The following is a 23697-nucleotide window of genomic DNA, read 5'->3' as shown; positions in this document are numbered from 1 at the left end:
CCAAAGAAAACTACTACAGGATCTACACTGCTGCTGTGCAATGTGAAAACGGGAGGGGGCAAAACGCGTTGACGCATTTCCGGTCTATACCCCAAATGTCTGACGTCACTTCCGGTGAGTGGAGCGCACGCTGAGCGGTGCTTTCCAGCGGCGCGTTTCAGCGGCCATCTTTGGGATCTGTGTATGTTTTCTCTGTGGATCTTCTGCTGTATCCTGGAGTTGTGATGAGATTGCTGAGGAGGCTGTAAAGTGCTCATTGTCCATCTGGAAGAGGTTGTTTCAATAAATGTGCCTTTTTAAAGTGGCTGAAATGTGAGTGGCCTTAATCTTTGATTTTATTAATACTATCAATTGGCAATATTACACTATTTGAGTTTTTCTCTCTTGGTGGAACGGTGGAGCCTATTCTGATGGCGAGGAATCCTATAGAGTGGATACTAAAGAGGGTTTAGGATCCCTTTAAATCCCTAAAAGGCATCCCATTCACCAAAAATCTGGTGAGTGTATTTGATGTTGGTCTGCACGGGTGGAAGGTGGAAGTTTCTTTGCATCTGAAGAATTTTTTGAATTTTTTATCTCACACAAATTTTTTATTATCCCTGTCTTGTACACTGAGAAGGTTGGACTGCAACCACCAGTAGCTGCAGCAGGAGGAGACTAGTGGGGGACTGGTGGGATCCTGCTGGAGCAAATTACATTTCCATTTCTACAATTTCTACTCTTGGGCTACTCCCAGAGTATAAAGATGGGCATAGTGGATCCTCCTTGAAATTTACATGGGTCTTTTGAAGCTCGGTAAAACCTGGACACTGGAACCCAGGCATTATATAGAGAGGTAAAGATACGGCTTCAGCCTGAATTCCTCCAGGCTATGCTCCTCTGACATGTTTCACCCTGCCTACAGGGCTTAATCATAGAGATTATGGAGATAACAGTCATAAAGGTCTGTATGATTAAAGTGTTACTAAACCCACAACAGTAGTAAAGCATGCTTGATATACTCACTGTAGAACCTTAGGGGTTATTCCTCTGAATTGTGTAAAAACGCAATTTCATCCTGACTTCTCTGATCCTCCCCTTCTTCCAGTGTCTCCTTCTTACCTCCTGATAAGACATATTGTGTGGAGACACTCTGCACATGCTCAGTTTGGTGTGTATTGCGAGAGCGTTTTTTTGGGAGAGTGCATGTGATCAGCACAGGGCCAGTCAGCACTGTCCAGACTGAGGTCAGGGGTTCTTCTTCTTTCTAGAGCAGAATGAAAACTCCTCCTACAAGCTTTAATATGTGCTCGGCTGGACACTGATAGAAGTCACAAGACTGCTCTAACTGCTGATGGGAAAAGGGATTTTGCTGTATACTGCTGGTGAGAAAAGGTATTTAGCAGTTTATATTTACTAAAATAATTGCATTTCCATGTTGTTTGTACTGTGGGAGACCAGATATAGTGAATGCAGGGTCCTGGGTTTAGTAACACTTTTAGCTCCGTAGGCGGGGAGAAACATGTTAGAGGAGCATAGCCAGGAGGAGTTCAGGCTGAAACCTTATCTTTACCTCTCTATATAGTGGCTGGGATCCGGTGTGCGGAGTTTCCACCTTCTGTTTTCCGGTCTGCTTCTGCTAGCCTGAATGGACTTGTTTGAACATCAACACCCAATTTGTCATTTGCAATGTATGGAGGAGTTTTGCAGTGCTTTAAGAGACGCTCCAAGTTTTTGTCTATGGATCTTTTGAAGCTGTTCATTTCATTTTTTCATGTTGTATGTGAAACTTCGGTGGCACAACACCGTTATGGGTTCTTTACACTTTGTAAATTGCCCTTTCAACATTCTGAATATTGCAAGTCTAAGATATTAAAGCACAGATGCTCAGATAGGAGATCATTGCAAATCTTAATTTAATGGAATGGTGCCTAAAGGTTTGACCGCACAAGACTTGTACAGAAGGTAAATGGGGCTCTGCTTATTTGCATGCTAATGGAATGATTTGCATACAGCTGTGTCCAATTTGCATAGACAAGGTTACTCAGAAATGTTCTATCCAGCAAGTATGATTGTTCTGAGAGCAGTGTGAATGTGTGATGCTAAATTCAGCACTCACATGATGTTTTGGCAAAATCCATGACTTAATTTGGTTCAAGATTCACACAAACTGTGGCCCTTGGAAATCTTTGCTTGGAGAAAGCCTCCCAAAAGAGAAATATGGTCTGACTTTCTTCTAAAAATGCTAGTTGCTTGGCTACCTTGACAGACAAGTAATATTTTTTAACATACTGTCACCCTAGCAGTACAGTGTCACTATAATGACACTGTACTATTTGTGGGGGGTGATGACGATTTTTTTTTTTGTCTTTACACTGATTGCTTTTACACCCATAAAGGCTGTAAAAGCAATAATTTCTCCTGCTCTCTGGCTGCATTCTTGCAGCCATTGAGAACTACTGTGTGAGCTGTGATTGTTCACAGCTTGTCATATGGTACAAGGCTGTTGTGAATAGCCTTGTACCCTGTGATCTCTGTGATCATTCACAGAATTCACACATAGTAAGCAATGATGTCAGAAGTGAAATCTTGCTTACTACTCTTCATGTGATCACTGATTGGCCAATCAGTGATCACATGATCCGGTCTTCACACAGAGGTCACGTACAATGATCAGTGTTCCACTTTGTCCTCCGGTCACAGCAGGCACTGGATCGCGGTGCTGCACTCTCCCAGGGAGCGTGCACAAACAGGGAGCGGGGAGAACGTTTATAAATGGCCACCCACCCCTGCACTGCTCCCGTGGTTAAAGCAAGGTCACTCTCTTTCCTGGAAAAGCAGCCAGTTGAGTAACTTTGTTTAAATTCTAATGGCAGAGTGATTTAATCTCATATAATATACTATAACTCAATGAGTAGTCATCAGGATAATAAGTGAAATTTCCCCAGAAGGACAAACAAGAGATCCCTGTGCTCAAATCCATACAGCTAGTGCATGCATTTATCCATCAGGTGCTAAAGGGGTGTAACCACATTAACTCTAGAAATTCTGAAGGACCCTCTGCACACTGGTATATACCCTTTCAAGCAAACTATGCAACAAATAGGGATATTTGGTTCACACATATTGCAATACATGTTTAAGCTGGCCAACTGCGTCAAAGTAATCCCTCTATGGCCAGTCCTACTCTGCCCTGCCTACACAAGTGCTACTGTGGACACAATGCTAGCATAGGGGAAAAGACACAATGGGGAGAGCTACAAGGTTCAGGTCTGGCTACTGACCCAACAATACAACAAACAAGAGATCCCTGTGCTCAAATCCATACAGCTAGTGCATGCATTTATCCATCACCACTACAACACTAAAGATGTAGATGGGAGGTACTGAATCCAAAATTGGTTTTGTTCATCAGTGTGAAGATCCTTCAGAGTCCATACTGTGGAGTAAAGCTCTGGCTAGGCTGTTTTGTAACATAAAGAGGTCTCAAAGGCACCTCAAATGGACACTGGAAGGTGTAGAGAAAACAAGTAAGCCACACCAATGGCTTAGTAGTCCAAAAGTATCTGTTAAATCACAGAAGTCCAAAGACAACAAGCCAATGAGCTTCAGGGGCTATAAGGTTCCCCCTTAAAGTGTTACTAAACCCAGGACCCTGCATTCATTATATCTGGTCTCCCACATCACACACAACATGGAAATGCAATTATTTTAGTAAACATAAATTGCTAAATAAAATATATAGAAAATGTGCGCCAAAGGAATAAACAATAAATTAAAATAAATGCTGCTGTTAAAAAAATGACTGAACATCAAAATATACTCATAAAGTGACACAGCGCAAATAATACAAATTGTGAAAATTGTATATTAAAGTCATTTGACCACAGGATAAAGTCCACAGTTGACTGACGTCACTCAGCTGGTCCAGGCTCTGGATGGATCCCGACTTTAAAGCGGAGCTGCACCCAAAAGGGGAAGTTCTGCTTTAAGGACTGCTCCCCCGCTCCCCATTAAGGATTGGCACCTTTGGGGGGTGAGGGGGGGTTTAGAATTTGACAAGTACCGGCTCCCAATTGCGGTTGGATTGCCTAGGCCAGTGGTCGGCAAGCCGCGGCTCGCGAGCCACATGCGGCTCTTTACACGCTTTAATGCGGCTCTTGTGTGCCGGGCGCCTGCTCCCCTCCCTCCTCTCGGGCGGCCGAGGACTCTGCAGCGTGATCCAAAAAAAAAAACAGCCAGGGCAGCGCGCTCAAATGCAATGATTGGCCAGTCTCGCTGCCACTCACATCCTGATAGCCAGTGATTGGCTGTCAGGATGTGTGTAGGCGGGGCAGCATGACGAACGTGAGAGGAGCTAGGCTCCTCTCACAGTCCGCCCTGAAGACCGGAACGGTGCGGGAACACGGCGAGAGGAACGCACGGAGCAAAGGTAAGTGAATTGACACAGGGGGGACTTGGCTTACTACTTGCTACTTACTTACTACTACTATATGAGGGATGAATTAATATGGGGGATGAATTACTATAGGGGGGATGAATTACTATAGGGGGGATGAATTACTATGGGGGATGAATTACTATATGGGGGATGAATTAATATGGGGGATGAATTACTATATGGGGGATGAATTACTATGGGGGATGAATTACTATATGGGGGATGAATTACTATATGAGGGATGAATTACTATGGGGGATGAATTACTATATGGGGGATGAATTACTATGGGGGATGAATTACTATATGGGGGATGAATTACTTTGGGGGATGAATTACTATGGGGGATGAATTACTATATGGGGGATGAATTACTATATGGGGGATGAATTACTATGGGGGATGAATTACTATATGGGGGATGAATTACTATGGGGGATGAATTACTATAAAAACTTATTGAAACTAAAAACAGCGTACCATCCTATGTATTTTCAGTTTTAAAAATGTGGCTCTCAAAATAAATTTCAATTGTGGTTTTGGCGAGATTTGGCTCAGTTGAAAAAAAAGGTTGCCCACCACTGGCCTAGGCGATTGGAAATGGAAGGTGTCCTCCCTCCTTCCCTCCCCGTAGTCTTCTGGGACACGTGACAGGTCCCAGAATACTACAGGACCATTCATGAACTGTGGCCCATGATTGGTATCTTGCTGTGGTAACTTTCATGTTGAAATTCGATTTATACACTATGCCCTAGACCAGACCTTTTTCAACCCTGGGGTGCCTTCAAGTTTCTTCATGTGCTTGCTATAGATTCCAGTACCTTATGTGTGTCCATCCGACTTGCACCCAATCTGCTGGACGGATGGGGAACAGATCCCCTCCATCTGTTTTTAGCATACAGGATCGGATCACATGTCCGCTGACACCTGGCACTCCATAGAGAGCTATAGATGGTCCGACCAGGTCCTCCTGTCAGTTTTTCAGGACCATCAGTGTGAAAAAGGTCTAAAGATGAAATGATATATCTGGATATGCAGACTCCACTAGTGTTTACTTTATTAAAGATTAATGACAGTACAGTATTAACAACTTCCAGCAATGCATTGTTATTTGTATCATTAATGTTGACATAGGTTTAAGGAAAAGGCAGTACTGTCAAAGAAATACCACTAACTAAGTTGTAAAGTTGAATTTTAGGCAGATGTAAAAACACCAATTAATGCAATTATGTGTTCATTAAATAAAAATATCACATATGCTTATAATTAAAATGAAAACCTGACTTACAAGTATGTTTATTCCTTCCTCTGTGTTCTGGATCATCTGTGTACTGTTCATGGTGGATCTCAGTAAGAGTGTTGTTAAAAGGTTAGGTGACACCTATGGTCATTACCTCTTTTTCCTACTAAAATGTTGGGGACCTCATGTATAGGTGGTCATGTTGATCCGGTAAGGAGTTGTTGTGCAACTGGGTAGTGGAGCACGCATTTGGACATAACATTTTGTGTGGAGGGTTATCACAGCATAATCACAAGATGTGTAGACCTTTTCTGATTATTGCACCATTATAACGATTGTGATCTGCGTATTTCTGTGCAGGTTTTGAATCATCATTATTCTCTTCTTCGCTATACGTGATTATGTGAATCACTTGAAGAAATTTAAGGAATTAGAGCAACATGTCCATTTTTACCGTCTGTTTGAACAAGGCCTTAATATCAGCCTCGTGTTATCTCCTGTCAGCACTACTCAAACTGGGAAAGGGAGGAACTGCACTAGCGACCAATCAATTGTGCTGCAGTGCACATAAACTGGAAAGACACATTCTGACGGGGAGAGAGTAGTGCAAGTAAAGGAATAACTCATTATCACTGTGCTGCTTCTACTGTTTTACTGTCCTCTCATAGGGGCAAGTAGGTGACGTAGTTGTAATGCTAAATTTCAGCTGGCTGCAGTTTCTTGGTTAGGCAAATGTCGTTTAGCATGTGATTGGTTAGGTCTGTTCAGTGTCTCATAGGCTGCAGGTTTGATTGCTCTTTCTTCAGAACTCTCTGAAAAATGTAAATGGACATCATGAATATTCATATTGTCCCAGCCGATCTTTGTGAGCCCTGCAGAGGTGGCTGCTGGGTATTGGTATCAATAGTTTGAGACCTAGAGCAGAATTGTCTTATCTGCTGGAGAGGATCACAGCCAAACCCCTTAGGCAACTCTACCACGTGCTTGCTATTTGTGAGCCTGAGCTGGGCAAGCTGAGGGGCCTGGATGCTAAACATTGCTAGAAGCTGACTGAGGGGTTGTTGTCTGAGGATGTAGTCAGAGATCACTGGTAGAGGTGTTTGGAAGATATTGGCCAGAGGCAACCAACATCCGAGGACATTTGTGAGTACAGACTGGTGTTAGAGATCCTGGAGACTGTAGGCTCCTGGCACCCCACTGGTACTAGAGAGTCAGCTGTGTGTGTAAAAGGGACATCGACTGGTGTCCTGAAGTGCTCAGTCTATCTAATTCTTTGTGAAAGGCCTCTGCTCAAAATGCTCAAAAGAGGAAATTTTTGTGTCTTTATCTACTGCTACAAAGCCAAGTCAACTGACTGTTTTTACAAGGACGTTGCTTACAGTTCTGCAGAAGGAAGTTTTTAGTTTCCTCACTTTGTACAGAGTTCTTTTTAGAGCAGTGGTTCTCAACCTTTCTAATGCCGCGACCCCTTAATACAGTTCCTCATGTTGTGGTGACCCCCAACCATAAAATTATTTTTGTTGCTACTTCATAACTGTAATTTTGCAGTGGGAGGAGTAGTGCCACGTCATTGGTGTCAGTGGGAGGAATAGTGTCCCATCACTGATGTCAATGGGAGGAATAGTGCCCCATCATTGGTATCAGTGGTAGGAATAGTGCCCTATCATTGGTGTCAGTGGTAGGAATAGTGCCCCATCATTGGTGTCAGTGGTAGGAATAGTGCCCCATCATAGGTGTCAGTGGGGGGAATAGTGCCCATCATAGGTGTCAGTGGGGGGAATAGTGCCCATCATAGGTGTCAGTGGGAGGAATAGTGCCCCGTCATTGGTATCAGTGGGAGGAATAGTGCCCCGTCATTGGTGTCAGTGGGAGGAATAGTGCCCCGTCATTGGTGTCAATGGGAGGAATAGTGCCCCGTCATTGGTGTCAGTGGGAGGAATAGTGCCACGTCATTGGTGTCAGTGGGGGGAATAGTGCCCCATCATTGGTGTCAGTGGGGGGAATAGTGTCCCATCATAGGTGTAAGTGGGGGGAATACTGCCCCATCATAGGTGTCAGTGGAAGGAATAGTGCCCCATCATTGGTGTCAGTGGGAGGAATAGTGCCCCATCATTGGTGTCAGTGGGAGGAATAGTGCCCCATCATTGGTGTCAGTGGGAGGAATAGTGCCCCATCATTGGTGTCAGTGGGAATAGTGCCCCATCATTGGTGTCAGTGGTAGGAATAGTGCCCCATCATTGGTGTCAGTGGGAGGAATAGTGCCCCATCATAGGTGTCAGTGGGGGGAATAGTGCCCCATCATAGGTGTCAGTGGGGGGAATAGTGCCCCGTCATTGGTGTCAGTGGGAATAGTGCCCCGTCATTGGTGTCAGTGGGAGGAATAGTGCCCCGTCATTGGTGTCAGTGGGAGGAATAGTGCCCCGTCATTGGTGTCAGTGGGAGGAATAGTGCCACATCATTGGTGTCAGTGGGGGGAATAGTGCCCCATCATTGGTGTCAGTGGGGGGAATAGTGTCCCATCATAGGTGTAAGTGGGGGGAATACTGCCCCATCATAGGTGTCAGTGGAAGGAATAGTGCCCCATCATTGGTGTCAGTGGGAGGAATAGTGCCCCATCATTGGTGTCAGTGGGAGGAATAGTGCCCCATCATTGGTGTCAGTGGGAGGAATAGTGCCCCATCATTGGTGTCAGTGGGAATAGTGCCCCATCATTGGTGTCAGTGGTAGGAATAGTGCCCCATCATTGGTGTCAGTGGGAGGAATAGTGCCCCATCATAGGTGTCAGTGGGGGGAATAGTGCCCCGTCATAGGTGTCAGTGGGGGGAATAGTGCCCCGTCATTGGTGTCAGTGGGAGGAATAGTGCCCCGTCATTGGTGTCAGTGGGAGGAATAGTGCCCCGTCATTGGTGTCAGTGGGAGGAATAGTGCCCCGTCATTGGTGTCAGTGGGAGGAATAGTGCCCCGTCATTGGTGTCAGTGGGAGGAATAGTGCCCCGTCATTGGTGTCAGTGGGAGGAATAGTGCCCCGTCATTGGTGTCAGTGGGAGGAATAGTGCCCCGTCATTGGTGTCAGTGGGAGGAATAGTGCCCATCATAGGTGTCAGTGGGGGGAATAGTGCCCCATCATTGGTGTCAGTGGGGGGAATAGTGCCCCATCATAGGTGTAAGTGGGGGGAATAGTGCCCCATCATAGGTGTCAGTGGAAGGAATAGTGCCCCATCATTGGTGTCAGTGGGAGGAATAGTGCCCCATCATTGATGTCAGTGGGAGGAATAGTGCCCCATCATTGGTGTCAGCGGGAGGAATAGTGCCCCATCATTGATGTCAGCGGGAGGAATAGTGCCCCATCATTGGTGTCAGCGGGGGGAATAGTGCCCCATCACTGGTGTCAGCGGGAGGAAAAGTGTCCCATCACTGGTGTCAGCGGGAGGAAAAGTGTCCCATCACTGGTGTCAGCGGGAGGAAAAATGTCCCATCACTGGTGTCAGCGGGAGGAAAAGTGCCCCAACATTGGTATCAGTGGGAGGAAAAGTGCCCCATCATTGGTATCAGTGGGAAGAATAGTGCCCCATCATTGGTATCAGTGGGAGGAATAGTGCCCCATCGTTGGTGTCAGTGGGAGGAATAGTGCCCCATCGTTGGTGTCAGTGGGAGGAATAGTGCCCCATCGTTGGTGTCAGTGGGGGGAATAGTGCCCCATCGTTGGTGTCAGTGGGGGAGGAATAGTGCCCCATCGTTGGTGTCAGTGGGGGGAGGAATAGTGCCCCATCGTTGGTGTCAGTGGGGGGAGGAATAGTGCCCCATCGTTGGTGTCAGTGGGGGGAGGAATCGTGCCTCATCGTTGGTGTCAGTGGGGGGAGGAATCGTGCCTCATCGTTGGTGTCAGTGGGAGGAATAGTGCCCCATCATTGGTATTAGTGAATCCAATGATGGGGCACTATTCCTCCCACTGACACCAATGATACTTACCTTGCTGACCCCTGCTCCAGCCTGGGCTCGCTCGCTCCCTCCCTCTCCCATGGTACAGACACTTACCTGTCAGCTGTCTTCCTTCTCCGGCCGCTCTCCTCCTCTTCACCCGCTCGATCTTCGCGGTGCCGCTCGGCTCCTCCTCTCCAAGCTCCACCTCCTCGCCGGTGATTGGCCGCCTGTGTGCCTCTCCTGAGCTACAGTTCCGGCGGCCAATCACCGGCGAGGATTGATCCCGAGGGTGTGTCCAGATGACAGGGGCGCCTTGTCATCCCGCCCACACCTGGAGACGGATAGAGCAGCGGTGTCTCGGTTCCTAACACCATCGGAAATATGTGTTTTCCGATGGTCTTAGGTGACCCCTGTGAAAGAGTCGTTCGACCCCCAAAGGGGTCGTGACCCCCAGGTTGAGAACCGCTGTTTTAGAGTATCCCACTCACTCCCCATCCCCATCTAAGTTACCCCTAAAATAAAAACTTCAAAAAGAGCACCCCTGGACTGATCATTGAGCCAAAGAGTGACTATGATTGTGTGCCTGGGTGTGGGCCAATTCCAGGAAAAGACCCTGGGACCTTTGAACTGCTGGCTCCTACAGGGGTTCCGCTACATATATGTATATATTTGAATGTATTCTGTCTGTAATTTCTAATTTTGTATTGGTTAATGCTGATATTAGAAGCAACTTGTCACCTGTGGTGATTAATCAGTTTGACAGCGATGGTGTGGGCTGGCCAATGATTTTATTTTTATTGATGCTCTTTATGTTTTTGTAGTAATAACGTTTCATAACTGATGTGTTCATAATAGAGATTTTAAATTAAAACCAAACTCAGTACTGGCTGTCACACTGCGTGGGTAGCAGGTTCTTCACTATGCAAGGATCTGAAGACAAAAATACAAGGCCTTTTGTACGTACCAGAAAAGAATAGGAATGCAGCATTGCAGATTCACCTTTATTAAAACAAAACCATTTTAAGGGGAGTATAATGGTTGTATAGTAGCAATGTGAAATAGCTGCCTTGTGTAGAACAATTTTTCTAAGCAGTAATTGCACCCACACCTAGGGTAGGATGGACAGTAAATCTACACTGTATGACCAAAAATTTGTAGACACCTGACCATCACAGCTACATGAAATCATCAGACATCCTTTTCCAAAATCTTGAGCATTAATATAGAGTTGCCCTCTATGTAGCTGTAGCAGTCTCCACTTTTATGGGAAGGCTTTCCACAACATTTTCGAGCGTATTTGCAGTAACTTGTGCTCATTCAACCTAAAGAGCGTTTGTGGGTTCGTTACTAATGATGAACAAGCAGGTCAGCATTCCAATTCATTTAAAAGGTGTTCAATAAGGTTAATGTTAGATCTCTGTGAAGGTCATTCAAGATCCTCCACTCCAAACTCATTAAACCATGTCTTTATGGACCTTGCTTTGTGCTCAGGGGTACATTCATGCTGGAACAGAGAAGGGTCTTCCCCACAAGACAAAAATACAAAGTTGTCTAAAATGTTTTTGTATGTTGTAACATGAACAGCACCCTTTACAGGAAAACCTGAACTTTGGAGGGTTGTCCACAGGCTTCTGGTCATATAGTTGTAGGTGTGATGGTCAGGTGTCCACATACACTATAGCGTAGCAGATGATTAGTTGTCATGAGCAGGAGCCCTTTTTTCCCACATTCCCTGGTTGTGTAATTCAGCACAACTGTAAAGCTGACCATAGCCATGAGATTACAGTCATTCATTCTCACCAATGACAGTGGTATATATTTTGCTGCAATTCTCAAAACAGGCCACATGACAGGACTTCAGTAAATAAATTGTTCCCGGTGGAACCGTTTCTGCATTACACTGCATCAAGAAAAAGTTATGTAGTTTGCAAATGAAGTGCAGTGCATGCAAAAATGCTCACTCATATGGCTAGTGTTTCCCTGATATTTAACAATGTATGCCCGATTGACCAAACTCTTAGAGCAGGGGTCTCCAAACTGTGGGCCATGAGCCAATTTTACTCTGCCCACAGCATCTCTAATGTGATGGGGGCTCTAATGTGAAAGGGGGAATTTGATGGAAAGGGAGGGGGGCTTTGATGTGAGGGGGGCTTCAGATGGGAAAGTTGCACTCTGGTGTGAGGAAGGGGGGTGCTCCGATGTGAAATAGGGCTCTGATGTGAAGGGGAGAACTTTGATTGAAGGGAGGCTCAAATATTAATGAGGGGGGCATCTGATGTGAAAGTTGGACTCTGATGTGTTGGGTGGCTTCTAATACTGTATGAATGAAGAAACTGCTGAAGCAAAATGGGAACATCTAATATGAAGTTATTTCTTGGAGCATTTATTCAATCATTTAAATTTTTAATTTATAAAACTGAATATTTGTAAAATACGCAATGTGGTCCTCATACTGAAAAGATTAGAGAGCCTTGTTCTAGAGGTTGGTTCCTGCCAGCTTGACAAAGAGCTCTTGCATACTTACATTTATTCAAGAATGGATAAATGCAGAATTTGATTTATGCGCATGTAATTTAGGCTTATTAGGCAATGCATTATGAATTGAAAACTTTTCATTCATAATGCAATAATATAAGCCTCCAAACTTCATCCAAGAATTTCATTCTTAAATTATTTTATAGCACATCATTCTTTTATATAACACACTTTTAATAGCTTGACAAAGCATCATATAAGTTAATATTGTGTTATCTAGCCGAGGTTACTTCCATGTTTTATCTTGACGGGTATCTTCAGTGCCTTGGGCCCCAGACGTAGAAATGGTTGTCTGTGATGTTCAACCCACTGGATAAAACGGATCTGTACCTAGGCTATAATGGTACTGCAGGCTTTATGGAAATTTAACTGTTTTATTTAATCAGTCCTATAAAAAAATTTCTCCACTGAGTATAAATATGGTTTCTTAGAAACTATCTGAATTGGTCATGACATTTCCTTGTTGCTCAAATCAATGTGACACATACTTTAATTTTATATACAGCAAAAAAGCCATAGTATATAACTACTTATACTGTAGATCCTTTACTTTGCTTCTGCAGTGTATACATTGATGTACATTTATAATCCAAAGTCTTAAATCAAAATAATGTAAAGGTACCTTTACAACCAACTGGCATAAGTACCTGAACCTGTTATTTTAACTGTTCCTGTCATCCCCTGCATAGCAGAATTCAGACAGGGAGAGGGAGTGGCAGCTATCAAGGCTTTGCTGCTCCTTCAGTGTCCAATCAGAAGGCTGCAGCTGGGAAGGTGACATCACTGAATTCCTTAACGGCAACAGAGAAACTTGTGTACTGGTTGGGCTTTCTAGTAGAGCTGGGTGAATCATGAAAGTGGCTGCATATAAATACAACCAGATAAGACCGCTTACATATATGTATTTCAACTGTGTATTTACCCAACTGCCTGGAGTTCAACTTTAAACTGATCATTTTATGGAGCTTATAGAAACCCAACATAAGGGAAACATGTATGCTGCCCTCTAAGCAGTATGCAGGTACGGCCTTAAAGTGGTAGTCCAGGCTATTACTAACTAAGCCTAAAACTGCTCCCACCCCATCTTCTAAATCCTATACTAACTATGCTGTGAAAGGAGATGTGTATACTTACCTAATCTCAGGGCACTCCGGTGTGGTCACGTGATTGGCTCCCAGTGGCGGTTTCAGGGGAGAGAGGGGACAGCCAACAATGGATGCCCCATAGTAAGCCTATGTGTTACATCAACACACAGGCATTGCAGCTGTTGTTACTGCTCATTCCTCTTCCCTGAGGTCGGCCGCATTGGAGATCACGTGATTGGACATGAGCACCCTGAGAGTAGTTAAGTATAAGCATCTTCCTTCTATGAAATATTTAGAATAGGAGTTAGAAGGGGGTAGGAGTAGATTTACACGTATGATATGCATACCCATTGCTAATTAGCGATTCGAAAAGTATTCAAGCAATGCATCAGCCTTACCAGCCAGCCAACAGAAAGAGGCCAGCAATATCATCATTCATATTTCTTACAGGACAGGTTTACGGTAGGCTAGAAGTGGTAATAAAGATGGCCGTTAAAGTATCAGTATAACAGCGGGATGACTGGTGCTGTCTGTGCTTTAAGAGCCTCAGCTCCATTCTTTACAGTGGGTATTAACTGTGAGCACTTAGAATTAACGGCTGTTGCTTCGACACGTTAGGATCCCAGGTGCTGTGCACCTCCCATGATCTTTCATATTTCAAGGCAGCTGGAAAGTTTCTTCATGCTAGGCAAGACGAATTGCATGATTAGCAGACTAAGTCATTTTTAACCACTACATGCATTTCATGGGTAATTGCCGGTATTCTGGAGAATAACTAACCAATTGGCAATTTTTCGTACTGTTCCATGTTATTTTAGTTGTGCTTGGTATTGTATCTTTACAGGATTTGTTTTTGACCCTGCTCCTGTTAAATGTTTTGTAGTGCATGTTGTATATTTTTTAAGGCTAAACTCAATTTTTCTTTCTTTTTTTAAGGGCAAAATGTTTTAGAGGAAAGAAGGTTCAAGGGGACTATGACATACGAATTGAACAGGTAAAAGAAGAAGCATCATAATATGTTTTACATGCTTAATACATGAATTTAGTATACGTTCCATTTTTTTTTGTGAAAATTAAATTGCCCTCTTTTTGGATGTACTTTCACTATAAGAGCAAGAAGGAAGGTAAATTGAAAGATTCTAAGGGTACATGTGAGTTTGCATTTGATTGGTGGCCAAACTTGTGATACAGCCTTCAAAGGTTGCACTTAAGGACGTTTTGTCAAATTACCCTATAAAATGGGCAAAGCGCTAACCAGACTATAAACATTAAAAATCCATCCCAGAAAGATGGCAGGGCCTGTGTCTGGATCTTGATGACTCAACCAACACAGAAATCTCCTGTCTCCAAGAGGTAGAAGTTTCCTTTAACACAGGTGGGTCATCATCTCTCAGAGAGAAGCTCTTAACAGCAGTAAGATCATTATGTCATTGCTTTCTGAAGCTGTAGGTCGCCCCATTCAGATACATGGTGCTTACCAGAGAACACTTTAGCCTGTTAGGTTGCTCAGTTTCAATGGAACTCAGGAGCTGTAAGGAAATTGGAAGACTTTCCATGTTATTACACAGAAAGGTCCCAGTCAACTAGAGGGCTTCCATTCACACTACAAGCCCCTTTGAAATAATTCATGGTGATCGTGGGTACAGTAGTAAAAATCAGCTTGAAAATACAGCTTTCTTTAACTTGTTGCCTGATCTTGCATTTGTTCTCTTTAAACCCAGGCTGAATTTTCAGAAATAAATCTTGTTGCTCATTCTGATGGGAATTACGCTGTAGACCTGCAGACCTTCCGGAATGGCGCAAAAGTTGTCCGGTGAGTCACATTAGATAAATTATGTACCATAAGGTCTATCCTCACTTTGCAGTTTATAACTGGTCATCTGTGGCTTATTTTCTGGAGACTTCATTTGTTTTTACGTTTTAGACTAAGACTACGTTTGTAAACAGCAAATCTGTGCTAAGAAAAAAAAACTTTGCAAAATATTTGACTTAGTTAGGAGTCAGTCCCAATATTTTTTTAGCAAAGGAAACAGACAGGAAACACTGCAATTCAATAAAGCTGATCACTCATATTGAGTCATTGACAAATAAAAATACACATAAAATACAATAAAAATACACATAAAACCACTTGATCAGAATACATATACAGTAAATATATTTGTGACCAAAATAATGAATTAAATATGTGAACTGCGCATAGGTAAACAAATAAAAAAAAAATACAATAACAAATAAAATCTTAGAAAAGCTGCAAACACCCTATGAGATATTATCATAGTCATAAAATATATAAAAAATGTGTGTTGCGATAATTCATAAATTAACCAAGAGGGGGTACCAAGAGGACGTTAGGTGTGCTGAAACACGTTGGGCGGAGCTTGCTGTGACTCCATCGCACAACCAGAAGTCTACAGGAAGCCATCTTGATTTTACCAGCTGATGTTTATTTACCAGCACTTTTACTTCATTTTAATGTGGGTGTTATACTTTTATAATAAAAGGGGTAGTTGGAACGGTACATACTATGTGGAGCTCTTTATTTTTATCTTTGATATGTTAACTCCGGGATGGATAAATAACCAAGGAATGCTTCCCAAACGATTTTGAGATGATTATGGTTTCTTCTACCCTCTGATGATTACCATTATGATCTGGGAATAATGCACATATTAACCTTTCTCTAATCAGAAGGTCATACATTTCTGGTAAGCTTTGCATGGTGTTACCTGGTGGAGGATCCTTTCACTTTCTGGGAGATACTCACACAGCTGTCGTTTGGTGCAGCACACTGTTCATCACTATTTAAAATTTTTTGGGACTTATATATATGTAATCATTGGCGTTCCGAGGCAGGTGCGGGGAGTGCGGTTTGCACCAGGTGACACCAACCGCACGGGATGACACCGGACCCGCTCCACAAAAAGGTAAGTTGTAATGCAAGTCGATTGGATCCATCCTGCGGGAATCGTCGGCTTTCTTTACAACTTACCTTTTCTTGGAGCGGGTCCGGTGTCACCCCGTATAGGTTGCATGCCAACGAGAATCGGAGAATCAGAGTCCGATCCATTATGCTCAATCCGCAGATCCAATCCGTTCTGCGGGGATCGTCAGAGGGGGTGTCACCAAGTGTTACTGCACTGGGTGACACCTACCCTAGGGAAACCTCTGCATGTAATATATTTTCTTTTATTGCACCTGTGGATGTGGACTTTCAGTTGATTAGCACTGTATGGATATAATTTTGTGATGTATAGCACCTATATATTCAACTTTCATTCACTTATGAATTAGTGCAACGCAACACACATTTTATTTATATATATACATATATATATATATATAGCCGCTCTCTCCTTTGGACTATATGCAAAATACATTTTATATATATATACAGGTGCATCTCAATAAATTAGAATATCATCATTAATTCATTTCAGTAATTCAATTCAAAAAGTGAAACTCATATATTATATAGATTCATTATACAGAGTGATACATTGCAAGAATTTCTTTCTTTTCATTATGATGATTATGGCTTACAGCTAACGAAAACACAAAATTCAGTATCTCAGAAATTTGAATATTGTGAAAAAGTTCAATATTGTAGACTCTAATCAACTAATTGACTCAAAACACCTGTAAAGGTTTCTTGAGCCTTTAAATGGTCTCTCAGTCTATTTCAGTAGGTTACACAATCATGGAGAAGACTGCTAACTTGACAGTTGTCCAGAAGACAGTCATTGATACACGCAACAAGGAGGGTAAGTCACAAAAGGTCATTGCTAATAGCTGGCTGTTCACAGAGTGCTGTGTCCAAGCATATTAATGGAAAGTTGAGTGAAAGGAAAAAGTGTGGAAGAAAAAGGTGCACAAACATCAGGGATAATCGCAGTCTTGAGAGGATTGTGAAGCAAAGGCCATTCAAGAATTTGGGGGAGATTCATAAGGAGTGGACTACGGCTGTTGTCGGTGCTTCAAGAGCCTCCACACACAGAAATATCCAGGACATGGGCTACAATTGTTGCATTCCTTGTGTCAAGCCGCTCCTGAACCAGAGACAACATCAGAAGCGTCTTACCTGGGCTAAGGAGAAAAACGACTGGACTGTTGCTCAGTGGTCCAAAGTAAATTTTGCATTTCATTTGGAACTCAAGGTCCCAGAGTTTGGAGGAAGAGTGGAGAGGCACAGAATCCAAGTTGCATTAGGTCCAGTGTAAAGTGGTGATGATTTGGGGAGCCATGTCATCTGCTGGTGTTGATCCACTGTGTTTTATCAAGTCCAAAATCAGCGCAGCCCTCTACTAGGAAATTCTAGAGCACTTCATGCATCCTTCTGCTGACAAGCATTATGGAGATGCTGATTCCATTTTCCAGCAGAACTTGGCACCTGCCCACACTTCCAAAAGTACCAATACCTGGTTTAATGATCATGGTATCACTGTGCCTGATTGGCCAGCAAACTCGCCTAACCTAAACCCCATAGAGAATCTGTGGGGTATTGCCAAGAGGAAGATGAGAGACACCAGACCCAACAGTGCAGACGAGCTGAAGGCTGCTATCAAAGCAACCTGGGCTTCCATAACACCTCAGCAGTGCCACAGGCTGATCACCTCCATGCCACACTGCATTGATGCAGTAATTCATGCTAAATAAGCCCCGACCAAGTACTGAGTGCATACTATACTGTACATGAACATACTTTTCAGTAAGCCAACATTTCTGTATTAAATATCCTTTTTTTATTGTGTATGTAATATTAATATATGTCTTATGTAATATTCTAATTTTCTGAGTTACTGAATGTAGGCTTTTCACTAGCTGTAAGCCATAATCATCAAAATTAAAAGAAAGAAAGTCTTGAAATATATCACTTTGTGTGTAATGAATCTACATAATATGAGTTTCACTTTTTGAATTGAATTACTGAAATAAATAAACTTTTTGATGATATTCTAATTTATTGAGATGCACCTGTATATCTTGACAAAGGGCTGTATTGCTTGAAACTTGCTGTGTTCTGTATTACTGAAGGAGCAATACAAATAAGCTCTCAATGCTGTAACACCTTCTCTTTTTTATTTCACTGTTGCTGGAAGAAAGAGTTCTTAAAGAAGTTGTAATGTTTAACTTTTTTTCCCCTAAAATAAAGCTTGTTATACTTATATGCTGTGTATTGCAAAAAGCAGCCAAGAACCTCCTCTTCTGGGGTCCCCCACTGGCGCTCTCCACTTCTCTTCTTGTGTACCACCATAGGAAACTGCTTCCTATGGTGGCACCAGTGTGGGCTCACTCCTGAATTTGTCTGTGTGTGTCTTTTGACACACACAGCACGATTCAGCTGCATCCACCGCTCCCTCCCCACTGTAGCTGACAGTGGCAGGAGTCAGTTGCTCCCGCTGCTCTCCGCCAAGCCTGTAAAAGGGGAGAGAGCCGTTGCAGACAGGCACAGCACTGGATCAATACAGTACTCAAGTAAGTATTTAGGGTGGGAAGGAGAGAAACAGGTGCTGAAAAGTGTTTCACCTTAAAGCAGAGTTTCACCCAAAAGTGGATGTTGCGATTTTCTGCCTCCCCCCCCCCATCTGCTGCCACATTTGGCGCCTTCTGGGGGGTGTGGGTAATGGTCAAAACAGACCTGGAAGTTTGTGTGTGTTCCCCCCGCAGCCCTCTGGGACACTTTCAAGGTCCCAGAGGACTGCGGCCCATTTACAAAGCACAGCACGCTTCGCGCATGTGCAGTAGGAAAGCGGCAGTGAAGCTGCATGGCTTAACTGCCAATTTCCCTTAGTCATGGTGACGGCGCCAGCACCCGACAGCTGATTGAAGAATTGGCTCGAGGTGAGGACACAGCTGGATCCCTGGACAGGTAAGTGTCCTAATATTAAAAGTCAGCAACTACAGTATTTGTAGCTGCTGACTTTTAATTTTTCTTGGGGGGGAGAGGGAGGTGGGGGCTAGAGGCTGGAACTCCACTTTAATACCTAGAATGTATTAAAGTAAAAAAAAAGCTATGCGTTTTTAGAGCCACTTTAATTAGCTCAAGAGTAGTGATTTGGTGTGCAGCTGACACACTTTATATTATGAACACAATTACAACTGCCCTATCCATTGCGATGATTAAAGCATCCTGTGATCCCAGGTCAGATGCTTTATGGACTATACCCAAATTAATGCAGTATACATTTTCTGTATTGTTTAATAATTACTTAGTACTTTATTTTCATGGCACGGTCTCAATTTTGTGCTTTATTATCAAAACATTTCCTATTGTGTCTAGGTCATTTCGGCCAGATTTTGTATTCATCCGACAACATTCCTTTAGCATGGCAGAAAATGAAGACTTCCGCAACCTTATTATTGGCATGCAGTATGCCGGTATCCCCAGCGTCAACTCTCTGGAGGCAATTTATAACTTCTGCGATAAGCCATGGGTGGTAAGTGCTGGGAATTGGGCCTCTTTTTTGTCCAGTTGTGTTAGATAGCAGCCAACTATACATACATTGCTGCAGGACATTTAAAGTGGTAGCAAACACTCCTTGTTGTCTTGTACCTACAGGTAAGCCTATAATAAGGCTTACCCGTAGGTAAAGTAAATATCTCCTAAACGTGCATCGTTTAGAAGATTTTTGCATGTGTTGCAACCAGTGACCTCCTCCGTGTGTGCGCACTGCAAACAGCCACATGTGTCACAGCTCAGGTGTCATTAAATCATACCCATGTGTCACATGTGTCACAGCCATGACTTCTGCGCAAATGCGCAGATGACATTAGCGCAACTCGGCCATTTAAACGGCAAGACCAGGAAGACCAGGTGAAGGGATCCATTTTTTAGGTATTCACTATTTTGTTTGGGAGACATATCTGGGTTAAGGTGACCATATTTTATGAATAAATTCCAAGGACACCCTATTTACCCATACCTACCTTGCTCATATTTATTGGGGATGGGACGTTAATAGAGCAGGAGGTTATTAGTGGCATGCGAAGCGCACCACACCAAATGTTAGGTGGAACAAATGCAACAGGATCCAACGGGCTGCACACTTGAAAACTGCATCCAGCAACAGTTGACACCATTGGAGCAAAGAGGTTTAAGGGACTGTGTGGCGGACCAACCTGGAGCAGCAGCATACACATTGACCAAATGCTAGGTATGGTCAAATTATGCTAAGAGTGAGAAGAGCTTAAATGGGTATGATTTAATGACACCTGAGCCTACTTTGCTCAAGAGTGCAGGTCCAGGTGTGCACGGCAGGTCACCACCACAAGCTAGGGCTAGGCAGAAAATAATCCATATCTTTACCTTCCACACCAAAGTCTGCACAAGCCAATAGGGGATGGACTGGTAAGATCACTACATAATATCAATATGTGTCAACGCCAATAAACCCCGACACAAAAATTGGGGACACAATCTTTTAACTGGGGACAACCTCAGAGACACCTTCTTCCTAGGGACAGCCCCCTAAAACTGGTGGCTGTCCCGGCAAACCAGGGATGCCTGGTCACCCTAGTCTATATCACAACACTGACTGTAAAGAATAAAAAAAAATGTAATTCCCATATATGTATATTAAAGAAGAACTTCACATAAAACGGGCAGTTCTGATTTTCCTCCTCAACCCCCCATCCTCCCTCCCTTAACTTTTGCATTAGCAGGGGAGCAGGAACCTAGTTTTGATAGGTACCCGTTCCCACTTCGTTTGCCTTGGCAATCCAGTTTTGTTCCCCTCCTCCTCCTTCCTGGCTGCAACCAGTCTATTCAGAAAGTTGTGGGTCCATTCAGAAAGCGCATCTTGACTCATGCATGTGCAGTGGGAAACCAGCTGTGAAGTTGCAGGCATTATCAGTCGGCTTTCCATAAGCAAGATGCTGGTGCCAAGGAACTGAAGATCAGCTAAGAACTGGCGGCCTGGGTGATGATAGTGCTGGATCCCTGGACAGGTAAGTGTTTGTATATTAAAAGTCAGCGGCTACAGTATTTCCAGCTGCTGACTTTCAATTTTTCCAGAAACTGCTGTAGGTGATCTTCAACTTTGTATATAATGGCCTATCTAGAGCTCAGCTGTATAAAAAAACTGCTGTCAGGTCTCTAAACTAATGAAAAGGCCAATGTCCTGGAAGAGAAAATGCAGTTCATCTTTATATGTTTCTAAACTATTGTGTAGGATTGTTTTTTCATTATTATATATTAATAATATCTTCTAACATAATTTTACATAATATTTTGCAGTTTTCCCAACTGATAGCTGCCTATAAAACGATGGGAGCTGAAAAATTTCCATTAATTGAGCAGACATACTATCCGAACCACAAGGAAATGGTATGTGTAAATGCAGTTTGTACATTGTTATGTGGCATTGATAATGCTATGTTAGTTATGCATAATGGCAATATTGTCACTGTTATAGTCTTATAAAGCCTTGGAGCTGTGGCTAATGGAAATTAATTACACTTTTAAGCTGGCAATACAATTTACAATCTGATTGTAAAACATTCTTTAGAGTTAACTATATAATGTGAGGGCCTTAAGGGATTTAAACAATTAATTAAAATGGTATCTAATCATGCAGACCCTCTACTCACATGCAGACTTACTCTACATTGCTGTTGGTACATATAAAGAGGATTGTACAATTAGTTTGTCCTTTACTATCAGCTTTCCATATACTGACAAGTGTGGATGTGACTTTGCTCTAAATAAATTGTAATATACTTCACATTGATGTCCACAATGTCTCTGCAAAACAAAACATGACATTTTATACACTTAAAATAGCCATGTTTCTAACTTAACCCCTTGGCGTCGGCGCCTCCCGGACCTTTAAGGATTCCAGAAGTCGGGAGGTGGGCAGGGTTTTAGGGTCATGTGACCACCGTGATTCACTGTCACGGCGGTCACATGATTGGGAAAGGTCCCAATCGCAAGAGGAGATCGGGACTTTTTTGTGAGTACCAAATGTGTGTGGTGGGAGTGCACAGGGCACGCGCTTTCAGTACATATGTTTTTTTTTAATAGAATGCAAATGTGTGGCTGCTCGGCGTCTAGGCTCAGACACTGGGAGGCCGCACATTTGAGTTTGGCCGGCGCCAAGAGGTTAAAGAAGAACTCCAGGTTAGGCAAAAAAATCACCCAGTACGCTCTCCTACACAAAACACTAAATTATACAGTTTTGAAAATCCTTACCATTTAGGAGAAAAGTCTTTTTGAATTTTCATGACCTCATCTCTATAATTCAAAAGATAACAGCATCTGCTCTGCCAAGGAGGAGGTGTAACATCAGGGATTACATCATATCCTCTCCTCTCTTTCTGCAGCAAAAAGAAACTACAGTTTCCATCAACCACAGGGAATTGTAGTGAATGTGGGTGGGCAAACTAGGTTTGTACATATTGAATGTGTCTGAGAGTCTCAGTCCGAACACCATTGCAAGTGGGGCTGAATGACATCACTGCTTCCTGGAGAAAGAACTACAGAAGGGATGTGTCAAGACCAGTGGCTGGGGGAAAAGGAGGCATAGCAGCCACTGGTCTTACAAACAGGAAACCAAAGAGAATGAATGGTTTCATTTGAAGATGAATAGGCTATTTCAGAGCAACTACTGAGTGAACCAGAGAATGGATGACATATTCAGTGAAGGTAGGAAATCAGCAACAAGGACATGTAAAGAGGTGTTTGCCCAGAGTTCTGCTTTAAAGGTAACTTTGTTTAGTACAGTTGTCCTTTAATTAAACCAAGCCTATTGATTGTAGCCTGTGTGGAAAAATAAGTACCTTACTTTCCCCATTTCAGCAATCTTTACTGATGTAGTGAACTGCACTGCGCAGGGTGCATGCAGCATCCTTCTTTACCAAGGGAGCCAATCTTTTGGCTCCAGCTGGGGAGTGTAGTTCACCCATAGAAGCAAACGGTTCCATGGCACGCATATGTAATAGAAAGCGAATGAAGACTGCATAAAGCTGGGCAGGGCATATTGAAGATTGCTAGAACTGTTGGAAAAGTTACTTAGTGGGGTTGGGGAATTAGTTGAAGGCCAGTGTACTAAAGGTACAGTTGTCCAGTAAAGCTGTTGTCTAGAGATACATTTTTGTTTATAATAAAGTAATTGCCCCCAGCTTCTCTCACTGTTGTAGTGGCAGCATTTCCTGTTGAGGAGACATGAACTCCTTGATGATCTTCACCCCCTACAGGGCTTATCTATATGATGTAGCACTTTAGACTCCACCTTTTGAAACAAGGAGATCTTTGGGCTAGTTGGTGATGTCACTCTTTCATCAAAAAGATTTTCAGCATAGAAAGCAAGGTTGGTAAAAGTAACCATTGGGGGCTCCTCTTGAGCAGTTGTAGAAGATGGGCTTTACATTAAACATATTTCATATGGAGTCATTGTTAGTATAAAGTGATTTTTATTGTAGCACTTGACATATTATACAAGAATTTGGAATGTAATATAATTAAACATATAGGGAAAAGAATTTATAATGCAGTATAA

At 43.0% G+C, this 23697-nt stretch overlaps 1 protein-coding gene across 3 annotated transcripts in view; it reads left to right on the top strand.

Moving 5' to 3' along the window:
* The window catches only part of SYN2 (synapsin II), a 409545-nt gene that overhangs the window by 237538 nt on the left and 148310 nt on the right, over positions 1–23697 (top strand). For all 3 annotated transcript variants that reach the window (XM_089678700.1, XM_089678702.1, XM_089678701.1), the window contains exons 2-5: positions 14138–14195; positions 14923–15014; positions 19482–19638; positions 21438–21527. In XM_089678700.1, the coding sequence (XP_089534826.1) occupies positions 14138–14195; positions 14923–15014; positions 19482–19638; positions 21438–21527 (397 nt within the window). The remainder of the gene's footprint in view (positions 1–14137; positions 14196–14922; positions 15015–19481; positions 19639–21437; positions 21528–23697) is intronic.

This window comes from Staurois parvus, unplaced genomic scaffold (assembly GCF_062004578.1).
Source record: "Staurois parvus isolate SC_StPar_1 unplaced genomic scaffold, SC_StPar_1.0 ptg000209l, whole genome shotgun sequence".
In the NCBI taxonomy this organism is placed as follows: Eukaryota; Metazoa; Chordata; class Amphibia; order Anura; family Ranidae; genus Staurois; species Staurois parvus.
This window is presented reverse-complemented; position numbering and strand designations above follow the sequence as displayed.